The sequence below is a fragment of the Watersipora subatra genome, chromosome 11, assembly GCF_963576615.1.
Source record: "Watersipora subatra chromosome 11, tzWatSuba1.1, whole genome shotgun sequence".
NCBI lineage: Eukaryota > Metazoa > Bryozoa > Gymnolaemata > Cheilostomatida > Watersiporidae > Watersipora > Watersipora subatra.
Window position 1 is genome coordinate 33337316 of NC_088718.1, and position 19068 is coordinate 33356383.

Genomic DNA, 19068 nt, shown 5'->3' on the forward strand with positions numbered 1-19068 from the left:
CTCCTAAATGATATATAAATAACAGCAGCTTCCTAATTACTATATAATTCATTGCAGCCTCCTAACTGATATATAAACAGTAGCTACCAACTATATAAAATTCAAATTATAGTAAACTCTTTTGTGATCTATAAGTCATAGCAACATCCTAAATTCTATGTAACCCATAGCAACCACTGCAATGATATGTAAGTTATAGCAACCTCCTAAATGATATATAAATAGCAGCAGCCACCTAGTTAATATATAATTCATAGCAGTCTCCTAACTGATATATAAATAGTACTGTAGCTACCAACTATATGAAATTCAAATTATAGCAAACTCTCAGGCGATCTATAAGTGATAGCAGCATCCTAAATCATATGTAACCCATAGCAGCCTCTGCAATGATATGTAAGTTATACAAACCTCTTAAATGATATATAAATAGCAGCAGCCTCCTAATTAATATATAATTCATTGCAGCCTCCTAACTGATATATAAATAGTAGCTACCAACTATATGAAATTCAAATTATAGTAAACTCTTATGTGATCTATAAGTCATAGCAGCATCCTAAATTCTATGTAACTCATAGCAACCTCTGCAATGATATGTAAGTTATCGCAACCTCCTAAATGATGTAAAAATGGCAGCAGCCTCCTAATTTATATATAATTCATTGCAGCCTACTAAATGATATATAGATAATATCTATCAACGATGGAAAATTCAAATTATAGCAAGGTCTTAGGTGATCTATAAGTGATAGCAACATCCTAAATTATATGTAACCCATAGCAGCCTCTGCAATGATATGTAAGTTATAGCAACCTCCTAATTGATATATGAATAGCAGCAGCCTCCTAATTAATATATAATTCATAGCAGCCTCTTAACTGATATATAAATAGTACTGTAGCTACCAACTATATGAAATTCAAATTATAGCAGACTCTTAGTTGATCTATAAGTGATAGCAACATCCCAAATTATGTGTAACACATGGCACCTCTGCAATGATATGTGAGTTATAGCAACCTCTTAAATGATATATAAATGGCACCAGCTTTCTAAGTAATATATAATTCATTGCAGCCTCCTAACTGATATATAAATAGTAGCTACCAACTATATGAAATTCAAATTGTAGTAAACTCTTATGTGATCTATAAGTCATAGCAACATCCTAAATTCTATGTAACTCATAGCAACCTCTGCAATGATATGTAAGATATAGCAACCTCCTAAATGATATATAAATATCAGCAGCCTCCTAATTAATATATAATCCATAGCAGCCTCCTAACGGATATATAAATAATAGCTATCAACTATGGAAAATTCAAATTATAGCAAGGTCTTAGGTGATCTATAAGTGACAGCATCATCCTAAATCATATGTAACTCATACCAGCCTCTGCAATGATATGTAAGTTATAGCAACCTCCTAAATGATATATATATCAGCAGCCTCCTAATTAATTTATAATTCAGAGCAGCCTACTAACTGATATATAAATAGCTGCTATCAACTATGGAAAATTCAAATTATAGCAAGGTCTTAGGTGATCTATAAGTCATAGCAACATCCTAAATTATATGTAACCCATAGCAACCTCTGCAATAATATGTAAGTTAAAGCAACCTCCTAAATGATATATAAATAGCAGCAGCCTCCTAATTAATATATAATTCATAGCAGCCTACTAACTGATATATAAATAATTGCTATCAACTATGGAAAATTCAAATTATAGCAAGGTCTTAGGTGATCTATAAGTGATAGCAACATCCTAAATTATATGTAACTCATAGCAGCATCTGCAATGATATGTAAGTTCTAGCAACCTCCTAAACAATATATAAATATCAGCAGCCTCCTAATTAATATATAATTCATAGCAGCCTCCTAACTGATATATAAATAATAGCTATCAACTATGGAAAATTCAAATTATAGCAAGGTCTTAGGTGATCTATAAGTGATAGCATCATCCGAAATTATATGTAACTCATCGCAGCCTCTGCAATGATATGTAAGTTATAGCAACCTCCTAAATGATATATAAATATCAGCAGCCTCCTAATTAATATGTAATTCATAGCAGTCTCCTAGCTGATATAGAAATAATAGCTATCAACGATGGAAAATTCAAAATATAGCAAGGTCTTAGGTGATCTATAAGTGATAGCATCATCCTAAATTATATGAAACTCATACCAGCCTCTGCAATGATATGTAAGTTATAGCAACCTCCTAAATGATATATAAAAATCAGCAGCCTCCTAATTAATATATAATCCATAGCAGCCTCCTAACTGATATATAAATAATAGCTATCAACTATGGAAAATTCAAAATATAGCAAGGTCTTAGGTGATCTATAAGTGATAGCATCATCCTAAATTATATGTAACTTATAGCAGTCTCTGCAATGATATGTAAGTTATAGCAACCTCCTAAATGATATATAAATATCAGCTGCCTCCTAATTAATATATAATCCATAGCAGCCTCCTAACTGATATATAGATAATTGCTACCAACTATGTGAAATTCAAATTATATCAATTTCTCAAATGATCTATAAGTTATAGCAACATACTTTATTATATGTAAATCAGAGCGGCTTCTAAAAGAAACAAGTTATAGCAAACTCCTAAATGATATAAGTTACGGCATCTTACTAAAGGTAAGCTATGCCATGCTATGTAATGTTTCCATTGTAACTATTACATAAGTTACAATGGTAACATTCTAATTTATGTGTAATTTGTAGCAATCTGATAACTGGTAATCATTATTTTTGCTTACTCATTGAGGTATGAATTATTTTACCTTCAAATTGATATGTAATTTACAACAACCATCTAGACATTCTCCAAGTTTTGACAGTTTTTCTAGTATGCATATGTACAAAGTATGATAAGGCGATAAATATATATTGTATGATACCGTATTCTCCTAAAATTTCCATAAAAATATATAATAATTAGGAGGTGAATAAATATATATATATCTACAATGTAGATAAATTAGACCATATAGGAGGCTTACCCATATATATTTGCGTTAACTCCTAATCCCTTATATTCCGCAACCTCCTAACTGGTATATATTTATTCAACTCCTAACTCGGAAATATGGGTATATATATATATATATATATATATATATATATATATACATACAAATATTGTATGTATATAGCACATTGACTTTCTTAAAGTCTGCGAGGCAACTTAGTTGTTTCGTGGCAGGAAGTCAACTCTCATTGGTAATGGGATTTGTGTCCCTTGCCTAAGCTCTGAGCTGCACTGATGAGGCTTCAATAGCCGAAACAGTACTGTCTGTAGCATGAGTATATGCTCCCTTACTTCGGTTTGGTTGAGCACTCTGTGAGAGGTGCGGCACTATTAGCCTTTGTGCAAAGCTCATCACTTTTGTGATTTGAGCACTCTGGTGCCAGCACATTGACTTTCTTAAAGTCTGCGAGGCAACTTAGTTGTTTCGTGGCAGGAAGTCAACTCTCATTGGTAATGGGATTTGTGTCCCCTGCCTAAGCTCTGAGCTGCACTGATGAGGCTTCAATAGCCGAAACAGTACTGTCTGTAGCATGAGTATATATATATATATATATATATATATATATATATATATATATATATATATATATATATGTATTACATGTTTGCTATATATATTCATATATTACATGTTTGATATATATATATATATATATATATATATATATATATATATATATATATATATATATATATATATATATATAATGCCAGCACACTAGACATTCAACTTAAAGTAGAATGCAACAATATCTCTCTTGCTACATACATAATTATTTTTGGGCATGGCTTAGCGTGCCATTTAAACCGTTGCATCAAAAATACGTTCATATATATGCTTGGAAAAAGCATATCTACATTATTTTATGGGTTTCCTGACAATGTCAAAACATTTTTTGTACAGCCTCAGAGCATTTATAATGCAACAGTTTGTATCTACCTTCATGGTCTAGAAAGCAACCAATGCAAGCATTAAGGATTTTTAATATTTTTTATAAAAGAAAGTAAACATTTAAAAATCTGGTACTCTAGTACGACTTCTAGCTTGCTACAGAGCATACGTGATTATAAAACTTGCATGCGCATTCACACCTTTAATATGACAATGTAAATATTTTGTTGGACATATTTTTAAATTTCTAATAAACATTTTATGGAGATTGTAGTATATATAAATATAAAGATATTGTAAGTTGAAACGTAAACTTGATATGAAGCAAAGAGCTGTTTCCTTCTGTAGAATAGTTTATACCAATAAGCAATGAACTTCACTTTTAGTGTTGCAATTAATATTGTATATTACATACTTGCGTGTTGGGCTTTACCACAAGTCTGGCTTGCATACGGGCTTCTTCATCTTCCTCCGTGTCATTGACTGATGACGTAGCGATAAAAAAAGTCTCTGTCATTCCATAGTCAGTCTAGAAGTAAAAAATAGTGAACGCCTTTAATTCCTGATTTACACATCCTAAAAATGTTTTTGATAAATCAACTCAGTTTTTAAAACTAATATCCTCACTTTGAGTTTTTTAATGTTACAGTTTGTATTATTTTTTTCAATGCGGTTGCCAAGTTGTTTCTAGTTCATTCATATCATATTGAATTTTAACAATTTCATATGTGATAGGTTCATGTTATTTACACAAATTTTAGTGCTCATGTACCAACAGCGTATACATACAAGTAAAGTAACAGCATGCGTCTGCCATGTAGACAATGCTTGGTAGTGTTCTCTTGTTTTAGTATAGAAATACACCGACCGGACTATTTTATAGGCTACCTTGGGTGGTTCTAACACTTATCAAGGGCTTTTTTTAGAACTGTCATATTAATATGAAAGGATGCCTTTACAACACTCCAGTCTGACAGAGCCAGGTAGCCATTTCACTTGCCCAATGTGCAAAGGACAGAGGTGGATATTTACTGTGCCCACATTGTCATGTGGTACACGGGGACTCTAAGTTATGGTCTAGATTCAAAAGACCCAGCAATTTAGGGTTGAAAGCTTGCTGGGAGCTTTTTATCAGATCAGCATTAAGTAGGGCTCAAACCACCAACTCCATGCTTCATGGTCACAGACGCAACCACTAGGCCACCCTGACACCATGTTTGCATAAACAAACAACCATCGATAAACGTATACACTAAAAATAACAATAGTTTTTTATATGTAAGCGTACCTATAAAAATCTAAAAATAATAGTATATATATATATATGTATACATATGTATACATATGTATATATATATGTATATATGTGTATATATATATATATATATATATATATGTATATACATATATATGACCCCAGAGTAAAACATCAATCTGGAAAAAAGATAAGTAAAATTAACCTATTCCACACTCTAGTTAGTTATAACACTCCGCACTTTTTAGAGCGAAGAGTGCTGTTAGCAGTAGGCCTGACCACTTATCTATTATATATATATATATATATATATATATATATATATATATATATATATATATATATACTGTCCAGTTGTAGCAATGAAGTTTTAGAAGTTTTACAATCACGTTACGCTTACCCGTAACATTACCCGTAACATGATTACGCGTTAGGTCATTATGCATAACATCATTAGGTATAACAACACTATCCATAATGTCATAACGCTTAACCTCATTATGCGTAATTTCATTACGTGTAACGTTATTCGCCTTAGGTCATTACACTCAATCTCATCACGCGTTTGTTTGCTTTATTTCATCAATAATATATTAATATATACAAAAGAAATGAAAACTAGAAAACGAACATCCAGAGAAGGTGATGATGAGGCCATGTGCGCAATAGCAAAAGCTAATATTTAGCGCGGACCTAGGTGGCAGATTACGGACAAAAATTAATTAAGCATTATAACTAAAAAAACTATCCCAATCACCATGCCCTTAAGCTCCTTTTAAAACCTAACGTGTTTTGTATACTGTGAATAGAAATAAGCAGAGTTTTCCATAAAACAGCTTCTTGATAAATTGTTCTTTTTTGACCAGCAGCGGAAGATGATTTAGGTAGAAGTAAGTTAAATTTATAACTTCAAGTGAAATAGTGCTGTGAGAGATGAGAATATTATGAGTACAAAGATATACGGGCTCTAAGCAATGTCGAAATTTAAACAACTGACCTTATTACGCATAATGTCATTACGCTTAACACTTAATGTCAAGCTAGCTTCCTAGCTGTTTTTAGAGTAAAACTTTAGACCAGCCTAAATCATTAACGTATTAACTGTTAAACGCCGAGCATTCATCTAGCATATATATATATATACATGTATATACTCGTATATGTGCGAACATTAAAAAATATATAAATATTCATGTATATATAATTATATATGCATCTATAAATATGTGTACAATTCTATGGCACAATGTATGGCACAATTCTCTGCTTGTGGTTGCTAGAAATTTTACCATTTACATATTGATATCCTAATATTTCTAATGAAATATGACCCAGCACTTTTACATTTACCATAGGCTTCTGAGAGAAGCCGGTGTGATAGTATGCAAAGCTTTTGTTGAAACTGTGTTGACCAAACAGTAGATTTAGTCAAAAAGCTAGAGTTGAATTTTGTACAATTACCATATACAGTCATGCGCTAGACAGCGCAAAAAAAGATTTTTTAAGATCAAGATTGATAGATAAATGCATGCAAAAAATGATCTGATGATGCTTGTTAGAGCAGTTAGTTAGAAATAGCTCACTGCTCCAGTAACTTGGCGCAGTTCTTAGTTAAAAACTTTTCTAAGTAAAGACAATTGCATACAGCAAACCACAATTTTAATACTTAGTACGTCATAGTTTAAATAATGTGTATAATTGGGTATTCTGAATTTAATTTGAATGCTGTCGCTTATTTTCTAATCATCTGACCATATACAATGCAATTGGTTAGTAAATAGTATAGAAGCTTTGTTTACGATAGTATTCACGAAAATGTTATCATGTTTGAATAATGAATAGTGAATCAAAAAATTGAGGTTATTAGCCTAAAAACACTTTATAGTATTTTACATAAGCTTCAAGCAATTTTTTCAAAGTTTGATTCAATTGCAGCTACAGTGTATTTAGTGAACAGGAATGATTAGGCAGTGAGGAGCAAATAGTGTAAGAATAAACATATTTCTTTTCTTACAAAGGCCATTCCGTGAAAGCATTTCTTCAAGTTCTCTTTGAAGCCTCTAGAAACAATCTGTGACCCGTTTAGGAAAAGCTTTATTGATGGAAAGTCAACTTTATCATTTAGAATGCAGTTTCTGATCATGGTACTGACTGAGCCTGGAATCATCAAGTACTGAACTCTGCAACAGAATAAAAAAGAATATTGTTTTTTATAATTTTTGTAGCTGTGAAATCTTCAAACAGCTTGTACTACAATGCTACTTTCAACTTTCTTACTTGCCAATCCACTTCCCAACACGAAACTCTGCCAGGTGGCAAGATGCCATACCTGAAGATTTTAGAATAATAGAAATAACTCAACATACTGTAAAACCTCTATTTGAGCACCATGGCGCTCTATTTTGCAACCCTTTCCTTATAGTGACATTTTACTACAGGTGACATTTAAATAGAGAGTGATGTTGTATTTTTCAACTAGCTGATTAGAATTTTGAGAAGATACATTAACTCTTTTACGGGTGAAGCGATGCTAGTGTTAATCTTTTAACACAACTCGTGCCACATTCCTTCTTTTTACTTTTACATTCGTCAATCTACTTCTTAAAATGAAGCACTGCTATGCAGCAACACGCCATACCTGGAGAGTTTAGAAGGACGTAAATGACTCATGTATTTATAAATTTTTATTGGCATTAGTGACCATCAACCATTCTTTTTGGTGTGCGGTATTTTCATCACATGCCAAAAAAGAAAGAACATCATAAATGAAATTTAATAATCTTTATTTGTCTCATGCTGGTTAGTATTGCTTCGGCAAATGCTAATTAAGGTTTATATTCTTATTTTTTTACTAGACTATTTAAAAACTCCAAATCCTTTTTGTAAAATAGTCTCATACAATGCAGATTTCTAAATATTCTAGTGGTTTCTTCACATCACTTTTTAGATTGTCACCATTGATTGACAATGTTAAACTGATATTTTCTTAATTACGCAAAGCCTGGTTTTACACAAAAATGAAACGGGCAATGCTCATCACTTTTTCAGCCAGACGTTTCTATATTGAATGGCCCTGCAGCTTTGATCAAAACCAGCAACAAGGATTGCTGTCTGTCTTTGATTCAATTATTTTTTCAAGTAAATATTGATGCCTTGATGATTGATGCAGAATTTTTTTTTGGTACTTCAAAAAATGAAAGACGTCAGTCTATGTGTGACTTTGAGCTCTCCATGGCAAAGAGAATCTGTCCAAGTAATGTTTTCGGTATACATGAACTAGTATGCCAGGTTGTTTTCTAAATGACTCACCCTTCATCAATAACGCTCTGAGTGAGAACTTTGCCAGTCTCACTGAGAGGAACATCCTCTCTGATGTCTGGTATGAAGACACACTTGGAGACTTTACCTGCGAGCACCCATGCTGCGCAAGAGTAACTTATCAGCTCATCAGTGTTTGGGTTCATCGTCAGCATCGGCTGCAATGAATTTCAAGTTTTAAACTCTTCCAATGACATAAGATATATTTGTCTGTCATAAACATTTATCCACAAAAATAAATACATGCGTCTGTCATAAATATTTCGGTTAACAGCAGTTCAATCTACTATACACTAAAATTGTTTCTAAAAATAAATTTAGTTGAGACGGTACATGAAACATAGATGTAGCTTTTTTACAAAAGTATTTTTAAGTAGTGTGTGTTGATCTTCTACTGGTGGAACAAGAGCTCAGGGTGTTATACACCGGAGTATAAACCTACCAATTCTGTCACCCCTGTCAATAGTGGTTATAAAATGATTTTTAAGTGACATTTCCACAATGGCACAAAATGAATTAAGTTCAACCAATTCTAGGAAAAAATGCGACCAATCACGACATAGAGCTTTATTAACATCTGAGTGAAAACTTGAGTACAGTGAGTAATCATGTCAAATACTCAAGACAAATTTAACTAATCTCAATATATCTTTTATAATATAACTTATTATAGGCTTAAACAAACAATTACTAATTAGTGCAAAAAGGATTAATTTTGTTTAACTTGATTGATTTAGTAATTGAGAAATATATATAATTTTTTTCCTAAAAGAAAACATCCAAAGTACTTGACACAGTCAAGAGTTGATTTTTTCAACACACAAAGACTGTCAAACCCATTATCGACCTTTGTAGTGCCTGTTTCGCACTTATACAGTCCCACCCATTAGTCTAAAATTTTTAAATGTGTTAATTTGATTAATTAAATAGGCTGTTAGCCACCATCAAGCATTAAAAACAAACTTAGGAGCTACAGAAGTAGATATATAGTTTTAATAAAAATATAAATAATTTTATGTAATAATAATAGGTTTGCAATCATTTAATGTAATACTTGATGAGTATTGATAGCATAAACTTTTTCAGGTTCATAAAGGGTTAATTTAGGTTATCAAAGCTCTTAAACATAATTTGGAGTTGTGTGTTCATTCTTTGTGTGTTACTATTCTCAGACTTGTCTTCCACCTTTAGCAATTTTCAACTGAAATTTTGACAATCTACAATGGCCGCCTCAAAAGAATGCCAAATTTTGTCTTAAACAAAGTGAATGTAAAAGGTTACAGTGTATTATTAAAGCAATAAAAAAAATTCAACTTTAATTTTTAAACTTTTAGATTAAAAAAAAAGGAAAAAATCTGTTTTATGTGTCATAAGAAACTTTGGAATAACAGAAAATTGACCTTAGAAAAGGTAGAGACATTGCTAGTCTGTGGTCCTTCTTTCTACAGCCATGATGCTAGTTTACAAGTTTTACTTCTCTTCCGCTTAAAAATATTCCTTAAGATGCTTACCAAAATCTTAAATACATGTACTGTCTTTGTTCATATTCAACATATGCCATGCACTTCTTGCATAAACCGACGCACAAATGATCAACATCAATTCAGAGTTATCTCCTCTTTTAATAAAAAAATATCGCTTGCACAGTAGAGTGAGGTTACAAAGCACAATGATGTTCTTAAGTTGGTACCTCAAGATTTTCAGCTCTTAGTTGCAAGAGTTCATTGGCTAAAGAATAGTGACTGTGAGCAATACACTTGGGCTTCCCTGTACTTCCCTGCAACACAACAATACCAACACAATATATACAATAGCTATATATAATTATGCATATATAGTATAACACATAATATGAAAAGTACTTAGCTGTTGGTTCATCATGGTAGATCTGTTTTGGGCAGGCATAGGTCTGCTCTCAAGTGATAGTTTGAGAAAGATGGGTTATTAGATGGCTACTAATGAGAATGACTCATCAAACACTTCTCATTGGTAAATTGGTACTGGTCATCAACCAATGAGAACCGTCTAAGTGGTTGGTTCCATCAATGAAATGCCTAGGCAAATAATTTTCACCATGCCTGTATGATGATAAAGGTTTATTCATATATCTATATATATTGATCTCAAAGCCTGTTGTCTGTCATTACCCGTCTGTCCAGTTATAGCTTGTAAAATCTTGGAATGAAAATCTCGCTTTGTGCTTAATCTGAGTTTGCAAAGAATGTAAATGCAATTTTCTGATCACGCATCCAACCACAAGGCTGTGCAATTCTTACAATTTTATCGCTCTTACCATGTACTGTATACCCAGGTCTCAATTGCACACACTGAATGGCATATTGTTTGAAACATTGCACCCACATGTTATGATGCCTTGCTATAAAATATTTTTTTGTCTACATGTAACTATGAAACATGTTTTTTTGTCTTCACCATACCAAAGCAAATTTGTTTTTTGTGATATATGATATCAAAAAACATTTGTCTCAAAAATTAAAATTTGGTTGGTTGTACTGATTACGATGAAATTTTAAAAATGCTAATATGTTATTTGCCAAAATACCCCACAACGCAGGAAAGAGATATGCGCTGCTCGCTAGCTCAATTCAGCGTTATTCATTACGGCAAAAACAGATTTGCAATCACATGAATGATAAAATTTTAAGTGGAATTTGAAATTCAGTAAAATATAAATGAAAATTTCCTTTAAATATGTGTTTATTAAGCTAAATCCATTCAAGTTAGATGCAGAGTTTATGGTACACGTCTGTCTCGGAGGTGAGAGCTTCCCACGGTACGGACAGCGTGCAGTAGGCCTACATTGTAATGTTACATTTTCTTGCAGATCACAACCACAAAATGCACTAAAGTTATTGTAAGTAATTATAGTTACTAAAATTAACATATTGTTGTGTTACTAATTTTAATGAAGTTGATTATGATCATTTTATCAAGAGGTGTTTGCATTAAGTACATATTTACTAAGGGTTTCTATAATACCACTCTATATGATGTTTTCGCTACAACACTGAAACGAATTAAAATCAAGTAGTTGTATACCAAATAATGTTTCATTGTAGTCATGGCAAAACAGACTTGCTAATTATTTTACAGTTACCTTTAAACACACTTACAGTTAGTTTTATTTTTCTCCTAATATATATATTTCAACAAAACACCTTTTTCCATTATATAAAATTTAAAAGTTACAGCGGTTTAAAAAATTTTAAAAACCTTTACTGTTGCTTTATTTTTGTTTTTAAGTTATTCGAGCTGCACAAAAAACTTTTTTGTGATATCAAGTTTGAGAGTAAGAACGGTAACTGTTGTTATAGGTATGTGGAGTCAAACAAATTTTCCGAACAAAAACTTTTTTATTACCCAGGTATGCCAGACATTCATCTAGTATATATATACATATATACACATGTATGTAGATATGTATGTATATTCATAGATATATACATGTACATATATATATATACACATATATGTATGTAAACATATGTATGTATGTATACATATATAAGTATGTATACATATATATGTATGTATACATATATATGTATGTATACATATATAGATATATATATATATACATAATAACTAAAAGCAGGTGCAAAAGCATATAAAAAGAGAACTCTACACTAAAAACCCAAAAGATAATTAGTGGAGTATAAGAAATATTTGAAAAAAATATTAAGAAGAACGTGAACATTTAGTAAATGTGCTACAAATTTGTTTTGCGCGATGCTATGGTGGCTGATTGCGGCCATTTAGAAACCGCGGCTTCGCGGCCCAAAATTATGAAAACCTCGCCCGCGGTTTTCTTAATCTCGGAGTCGTGAACCCGCGGTTTCAAATGGCCGCAATTAGCCACGGATCTAAAAAAGATAACAAATGGTGAGTTTCTAGCCCGCAGCTTCTAACTCAGTTTAAAAAATGTGTAGCTGTGTTGGTGATTATATATAATCAGTAATAACACGGACGTAAAAAAATAGTTTTGTTTAACTTTTAAGAGAAACCTTTGACATCAGTGTTTGACATCCTGTTCTAGCGTGCAATATTTGCTGTGTCTTTGCATTTCTAAAACAAGCAGCATTGGGGACCAGCATTGGGCTGCATGCTTGCAGTCAAAACTCTTCTTCTTGAAAATATAGCACGATTACTGGCATTAAAGAATGGTTACTGGTGTTTTGCATACAGTACAATTCTTTTAGATACCACACAAAATGAGTTATTTGTTTGGTCAGCTTTTTGGTATTGGATGAGATGAGATTTGTAGTGCATGTGCTCCTCGTTCCCTAGAGGCTAATATCCTCTAACACGAGCAGGCCTAGAAATACAGCTAAGAATGATAGATTTCAGTCAGGATTGCAGTTCATGGTTGGCCCAATGGCTTTGTTTTCAACTGACATAGACAGTCTAATGGATGAGACTCAGTGGCTCACTGAAGCAGTAAGTTTGATGTCAAATATTTTAGCCCTGGATTATTAAGAGGTAGAATTGCACTCATAGCTGGAAATGCCTAGATTTCTTCCAGATACTAGAAATATAAGGTATATAAAAGAGTGGTAAAAACATGGAAAAAATACCAAAAAAGTTTACTGCTCTTAATAAAATGTTACGCTGCTAAAAATAGATCCTAGACAGATCCGAGGTTTATAAGCAACTATGTTCTTGATGAAAGTTTGTGCTGCAACAGTGTCTTTTAGTGCAGTCTATTAAATTTCTAATTGTAATTTTCTTTCTAAATATTGGACCAAATTTTAGGTTTTATTTTACTTATTTTAGGTGGTAGATGTTGGCATTAAACTGGTGATTTCCAAGTCAAAATCAATAATCAAGGTATGTCTTTCTGAGGTTGTGATCTAAATTTGATGTGATGCTGTCAAAATATCTCTATTTCACTTAATCGGTGGTAAAAGTTCATCATGGGATTAATTTTATCATAATTGTTGTTACATCAACAAAAGATATATTTTATAAACTTATTATGCAACGTTTAACGAAGCAGAAAAGATTTTCCCATATTGCATTATTCTTAAACTTTTTTAAAACCTTTATCAAATGTTTATTTTCAGTTTCATGCTCTACTAATTCATGATATTATCACTAACGCATTAGACCAGCCTGCTGACATTGTTATAGTACCAAGACATGATTCTGAGTGAAGTCACTACTACCTAATGGTTAGTATTGTTATATTGCACTTTTATACTAAAAGACTATGTCAAGATACTAATTTTGAGAACAATTAGTGTTGCATGGCTGTGCATAGTTATTATAATTGTTTTAAAAATTTAAAACAGCACATATTTTATATAGCGTGTAACTTGAATAAGATAAATGTTTTGTTAAGGCAAGGGAATACTTGCTCTGCGTGTATATATAACATGCAACTTGCATTAGCTTGCATAGTCCTATATATATAAGTTGTATATGGTACTCTGTTTGCAGCTGGTAGATAGGAAACTTAAGAAAATTCGTTTAATGGACTCTCTTTCTTATAAAGGACAACCGACCATTGAAAAAAGGTGAGCATGAAATGCTTCACTAGGTTTGTCAGTAAATCTTACTAAAAGCAACAGTTATAGCCTTTGCATTCTAGCATAAATGGTTTAATCTAAAAACTCACTGTTAGCAACAATATTTTCAGAAAGCTTGTTTCTGTTGATGAGAGGTTTGCTGATTATGCTGTGACAGATAGTGAGATGGCTGCTATGCAACAGAAAGATTGTGTAAGCTGTGGACTGTATGTTATCAAGGCGAGTGACACTCTCATTCTTAGAGATCTCAATATTTCAACAATTATCAGTAGGCAACGTCTGGTTGAATTATTTATCTACACATTAACTATTACTAGGAACCTAGTCCTATTTGGTCAATTTTCACTGTTAACCACAATGTTTTGTTAGCAAAATTAGTGTGATTTCTTGTAGGGGGTTATGCAATAATCTTGAACTTTTTAGATATTTGGCACATTTTTTTGTAAACTTATCAAAAAATAATTTTAAGAGTCTCTATTTTTATAATTTTATCAATATTTTCAGCATGCGCAACGATATGTTGAATCACTTGAAGTAGAAAATAGAAAAGATGGTGATATGTCTATAAATCCTTCCAGATACCATAAAGAATTATTGGCAAGTATAAAGGTATGTGAAACAATAACTATTTCCAGCAGATTTAGCACATCTGTATATCTTGTATGTAAAGATATGTAAAGATATTACCTCACTTATTTGATTTAGTTTTCTCAACCTGAACTAACAACTTTTTAATATTTTTGCATTGAATTTCGTTTTTAACCAGTTGTCTTTATTTATGTTAGGAAGATGGTTGAGCATTGGCCGATATCAAGCTCTCTATTGAAGCAGGTAGGTTGAAGATGTAAGCCACATACAGGCTAACAAGTTGTATATTTATATCATGTTAATACGTAAAATTTATTTTACTGTGTTCACCAATCTAGAGCATGAGAATACTATTCTGATATATTTTAAATAGTATAGTGTTGGTATCTTCAGACATTACCCGCTTTGTATATATTTAATGCATGTTCTTAACTAGATCAAAACTTTGTGAAGTAGTCTGTAATGTTTTCTATTTCTTTATTTGTGTAATAACCAAGGAAAAATTCACAAGATAAAGAAAATTAAAGTGTTTTACGGAAACTAAAAATCATGAAGCTACCAACTGGAATGGCAAAGAGCTTACAGAAAACCCTGTAAAATTTCCTGCTGTCCCACTAGATACCCAGCTGATGTATTATAAAATTAAGTACCTGAAGCGCTATAAAACACATTATACTGGCTATGGTGTTTTTAATATAGTACCAGCCGATGAATATGAACATTGTCGACAGAAGCATATATCTGGAATGTGTGATGGTATTCAGATAGCAAATGAGACCATTTTATATTATTTTAAAAAGAGTAACTCTGACTATCAGGTCATTAGTCGACGACTTATTAGATTGAGTCCAGCTGTACTAGAAGCTTACAAGTCATGGTGTGTGAAGTTGACTGCAGAAGATGACAATAGTTACAGTATTTACAGTAGTGACAGTAGGCCTACTGCAATATATTATGGTATGGAAAAATCCATTACGCATAGATAAAAATATGTTTTCCTGTTATGCTTTCCAATGTACACATGTATGCAGATAACTGGCATATCTTCAATATGTCTTAAAACACAATTTTATTGTTTGTTCACACCGGACTATTATAGAGAATTACCTGTCACGTTAATTTGATGCCCTGATTCAGTAGTAACTACTGTTTTATTAATTTTTATGTTGCATACATTTATATAGTTTAGCTATCCTGTATTTCTAGTCAGTTTGTTTGCATTAGTGGAATATGCATCAAGGCAGTGTGTACTCAGCTGTACTCAGTGTGTACTTTTTCTTTATACAATTTTGCAACTTGGTGTATTTAACTTTTTAAACAGCTTTTCTATTTGGTGCATATTATGTTTCGTTGAGAGATGCTGTGTAAATCTAAATAATATATAACTTTTACATACAACATACAATGATAATACCTTCTCATAACTCTAAGCTTTAGTTTGTACAAAGTCATAAAACTTTTATGTAGCCAAGCTAATACTTGCTGTTCAAGTCCATGAAGTTCAAATAAAATAACTGCTTTGTAGCTAGGCTGATAATACTGCCAAGTCAGGGTGTAACATGTATTTGTTAGAAATATAACTGTTTTGTAGTCAGGCTGATACTTTCTGCTAAGTCAGGTACTTACTTGTATTGCAATTAGAAGAAAAAGTATCACTGTTTTGTAGGCAAGCTAAAACCAGCTGTAGTCATATAAAATAACTGTTTTGTAAAGCAGTACATACATATTAGTTTATGGCACTACAACCATTGTAAAAGCCCTATTCAAGAATATACTAAAAAACATTTACAACAACAGCCTACGCAACTACACAGTACAAGTAGCATTAGCAGTTTTGCAGTTCCCGCAGAAACGGCCTTGTCAACATGCAATTATATTGTAGGCGCCAAAATTTATTTCTGTGTACAATCCGCTACCGAGTTAGGAACTGCAGCCTAGAAACTCACAGATCAGTTATCTTTTTTAGATCCGTGGCTGATTGCAGCCATTTAAAACCGCGGGTTCGCGACTCCGAGATTAAAAAAACTGCGGGTGAGGTTTTCATAATCTCACGTAGCGAAGCCCCGGTTTCAAATGGCCGCAATCAGCCATCATACGATGCACTCATCAGACGCAGTTGGACTCAAATAAAAAGCTGTAAAGAATGTGCCAAAATGGGCTTGCTGTATTAAAATGTAATGCTACAAGTCATATGCTACATCATATGCAACAAGTGCAACTTATGCTTATGGGAGAAATTCTTTATTATTTACAGACCATCACTAGGCACTCTTAATAAACGTAATGAGCTATTGTCATCATGCAGACATTCATCTAAGTTCTTGCTACGCAATTGTATATCTTAACTACTTGGCTTTTGGCTTCCATACCCACTCAATTATCAGCTTATCTAACTCTGTATAACAGCATATTACTGGTGTATGAGATTCATTTTATACATTTTATCTGACGAGTGTGATACTCATTGTACCACATGAAACTATTATTAAAAATTTTCTTAATTCATAGAGTGAAGTTCCATTTTTATATATTTATATATATGTATATATATATATATGTATATATATGTATATATATATATATATATATATATATATGTTTATTCATAAATATACATATACTAGCTGTGCTACCCGGCATTGCCCAGGTATTAAAACTCAGCTTATAAACGTTGAAAGGTAATGAGAGTTGCCTGCCACTTGCTATTAGCCTGGCACGTTTCCATTGAATAATTTGAGTAAGCTTACTAATAAGAGCTACCACTTTTCATGTCATTACGCCTTCACACTGTGGTGTCAAAAAGAGAGGTAGCGTATTCGCTCCAGTATTGAAACATAGATCGCCTAATGAGTTCATCAAGTTTGTGTGGCTGAATAGATAAGGCATCAGCTTGGCAAACCGGAGGGCTCGAAATCGAATCTATTGCGATACAAATTAATCATTCCAAGATATTAATAGCTATAGCTGGACAAACGCAGACACATATACACAAGCTTTGAGATGTAGATATATAAATATATATCTATGAATATACATATATAATTACATTTATACATATATATCACATTTCTAACATTATTAAATACATATATACATTATATTAAACCCGTTTTTAAACAAATACTTTTTTGCTGTTCATCACTTCACAGCATAAACTGAACATTACACACATTACAATAAACTTAACCTTTTATTCCCTTTTTTTTATTCAAACCAATTATGGTTTGAAATTTGAGCAAACTTTCATTTTGAACTCAAAATCTTTTTCAAAGTACGACATTCAAAGTTTTTCAAACCATGTAATGAACATGAAAAATAGATACATAAACAAAATATATATATTCAAAGATATAAACTTCAATTTCATCTCGTTTGAGCTAGATCAAATTACACCACATTTTCTTGTTCACATCAAACTTCAAACCTATGCATCCTTGACCATGCATTGCTGTTCCAATTTCCATCATGTAGCATAACAGTACCAAACTTTTTTTGTTAATTTAGCTTTTACATGCAATTTAACCTAAGTTTTTTTATATTATTTTATATATTTTATTTGTTTTTTGCTATGCACAACAACCAACAGTCTTAATTAAAAAGCAATACTATGATTTCTGGCCATAGAGCAAATTAAATAGGTCACATTGTTGATTTATAAACTCAACAATATATATAGATAAAGATACTTGACTGTACTTGTCAAGCTCACTTGCTATGACAATGTTCGCTAAGTGTTATTTGTTTTTACTATTGAGAGGTTTGATATCAAAGTTCCTTTTTAACTCTTACTAGAGAAAGTTGTTCAATGTATACATGTATACATTGAACATATACTATAATCTATGTAATACTCATAATAATATAATATATGTAATACTCATATTTATATAATATATGTAATACTCATAATCCCACGACCAAATGAGCGGAAACGAAGTTAGGGAGTTTTTATGATAAATGCATGTGCACACAACTTACGAAAATTATTCATCAACAATGAGACGAACCCTTGTTTGAAAATTTTATCAACAAATTTAACCATCGTTTTGTAGATTAGTTAAAGTATAATAACCATACAAAACACATTTAAGCCAATTTAAATATGTTACCAAGTCTTTGTAAACTATAAAAATTTTCTTAAAACTTACCCATCTGATCGGATTATACACAAATAGACAGATTTATTAGGACGAAAATCGTTATTAAAACTTGCTAAGCCTCACTTTTATAAAAGTTAAGACCGGAAATTGAAACGCTGAGCGACAGAGAATAGAACGATTAAGTCTTGCGCATTTCACAAAAAAATAACGTGCACTTTTCACCAGTCTATAGCTTTGTCGAATTGCCGAAAGTTTCATCAATTAACATAGGAGTACAGAAATCGTTTCATTTT

General features: G+C 32.0%; 1 protein-coding gene across 1 annotated transcript in view; it reads right to left on the reverse strand.

Annotated features, from left to right (window-relative positions):
* Window positions 1-19068, reverse strand: part of LOC137408752 (putative acyl-CoA synthetase YngI) — a 62609-nt gene that overhangs the window by 31042 nt on the left and 12499 nt on the right. Inside the window, exons 5-8 of the mRNA XM_068095337.1 lie at window positions 10229-10315; window positions 8530-8696; window positions 7235-7400; window positions 4381-4494 (exon numbers count right to left, since the gene is read on the reverse strand). Of these exons, the coding sequence (XP_067951438.1) occupies window positions 4381-4494; window positions 7235-7400; window positions 8530-8696; window positions 10229-10315 (534 nt within the window). The remainder of the gene's footprint in view (window positions 1-4380; window positions 4495-7234; window positions 7401-8529; window positions 8697-10228; window positions 10316-19068) is intronic.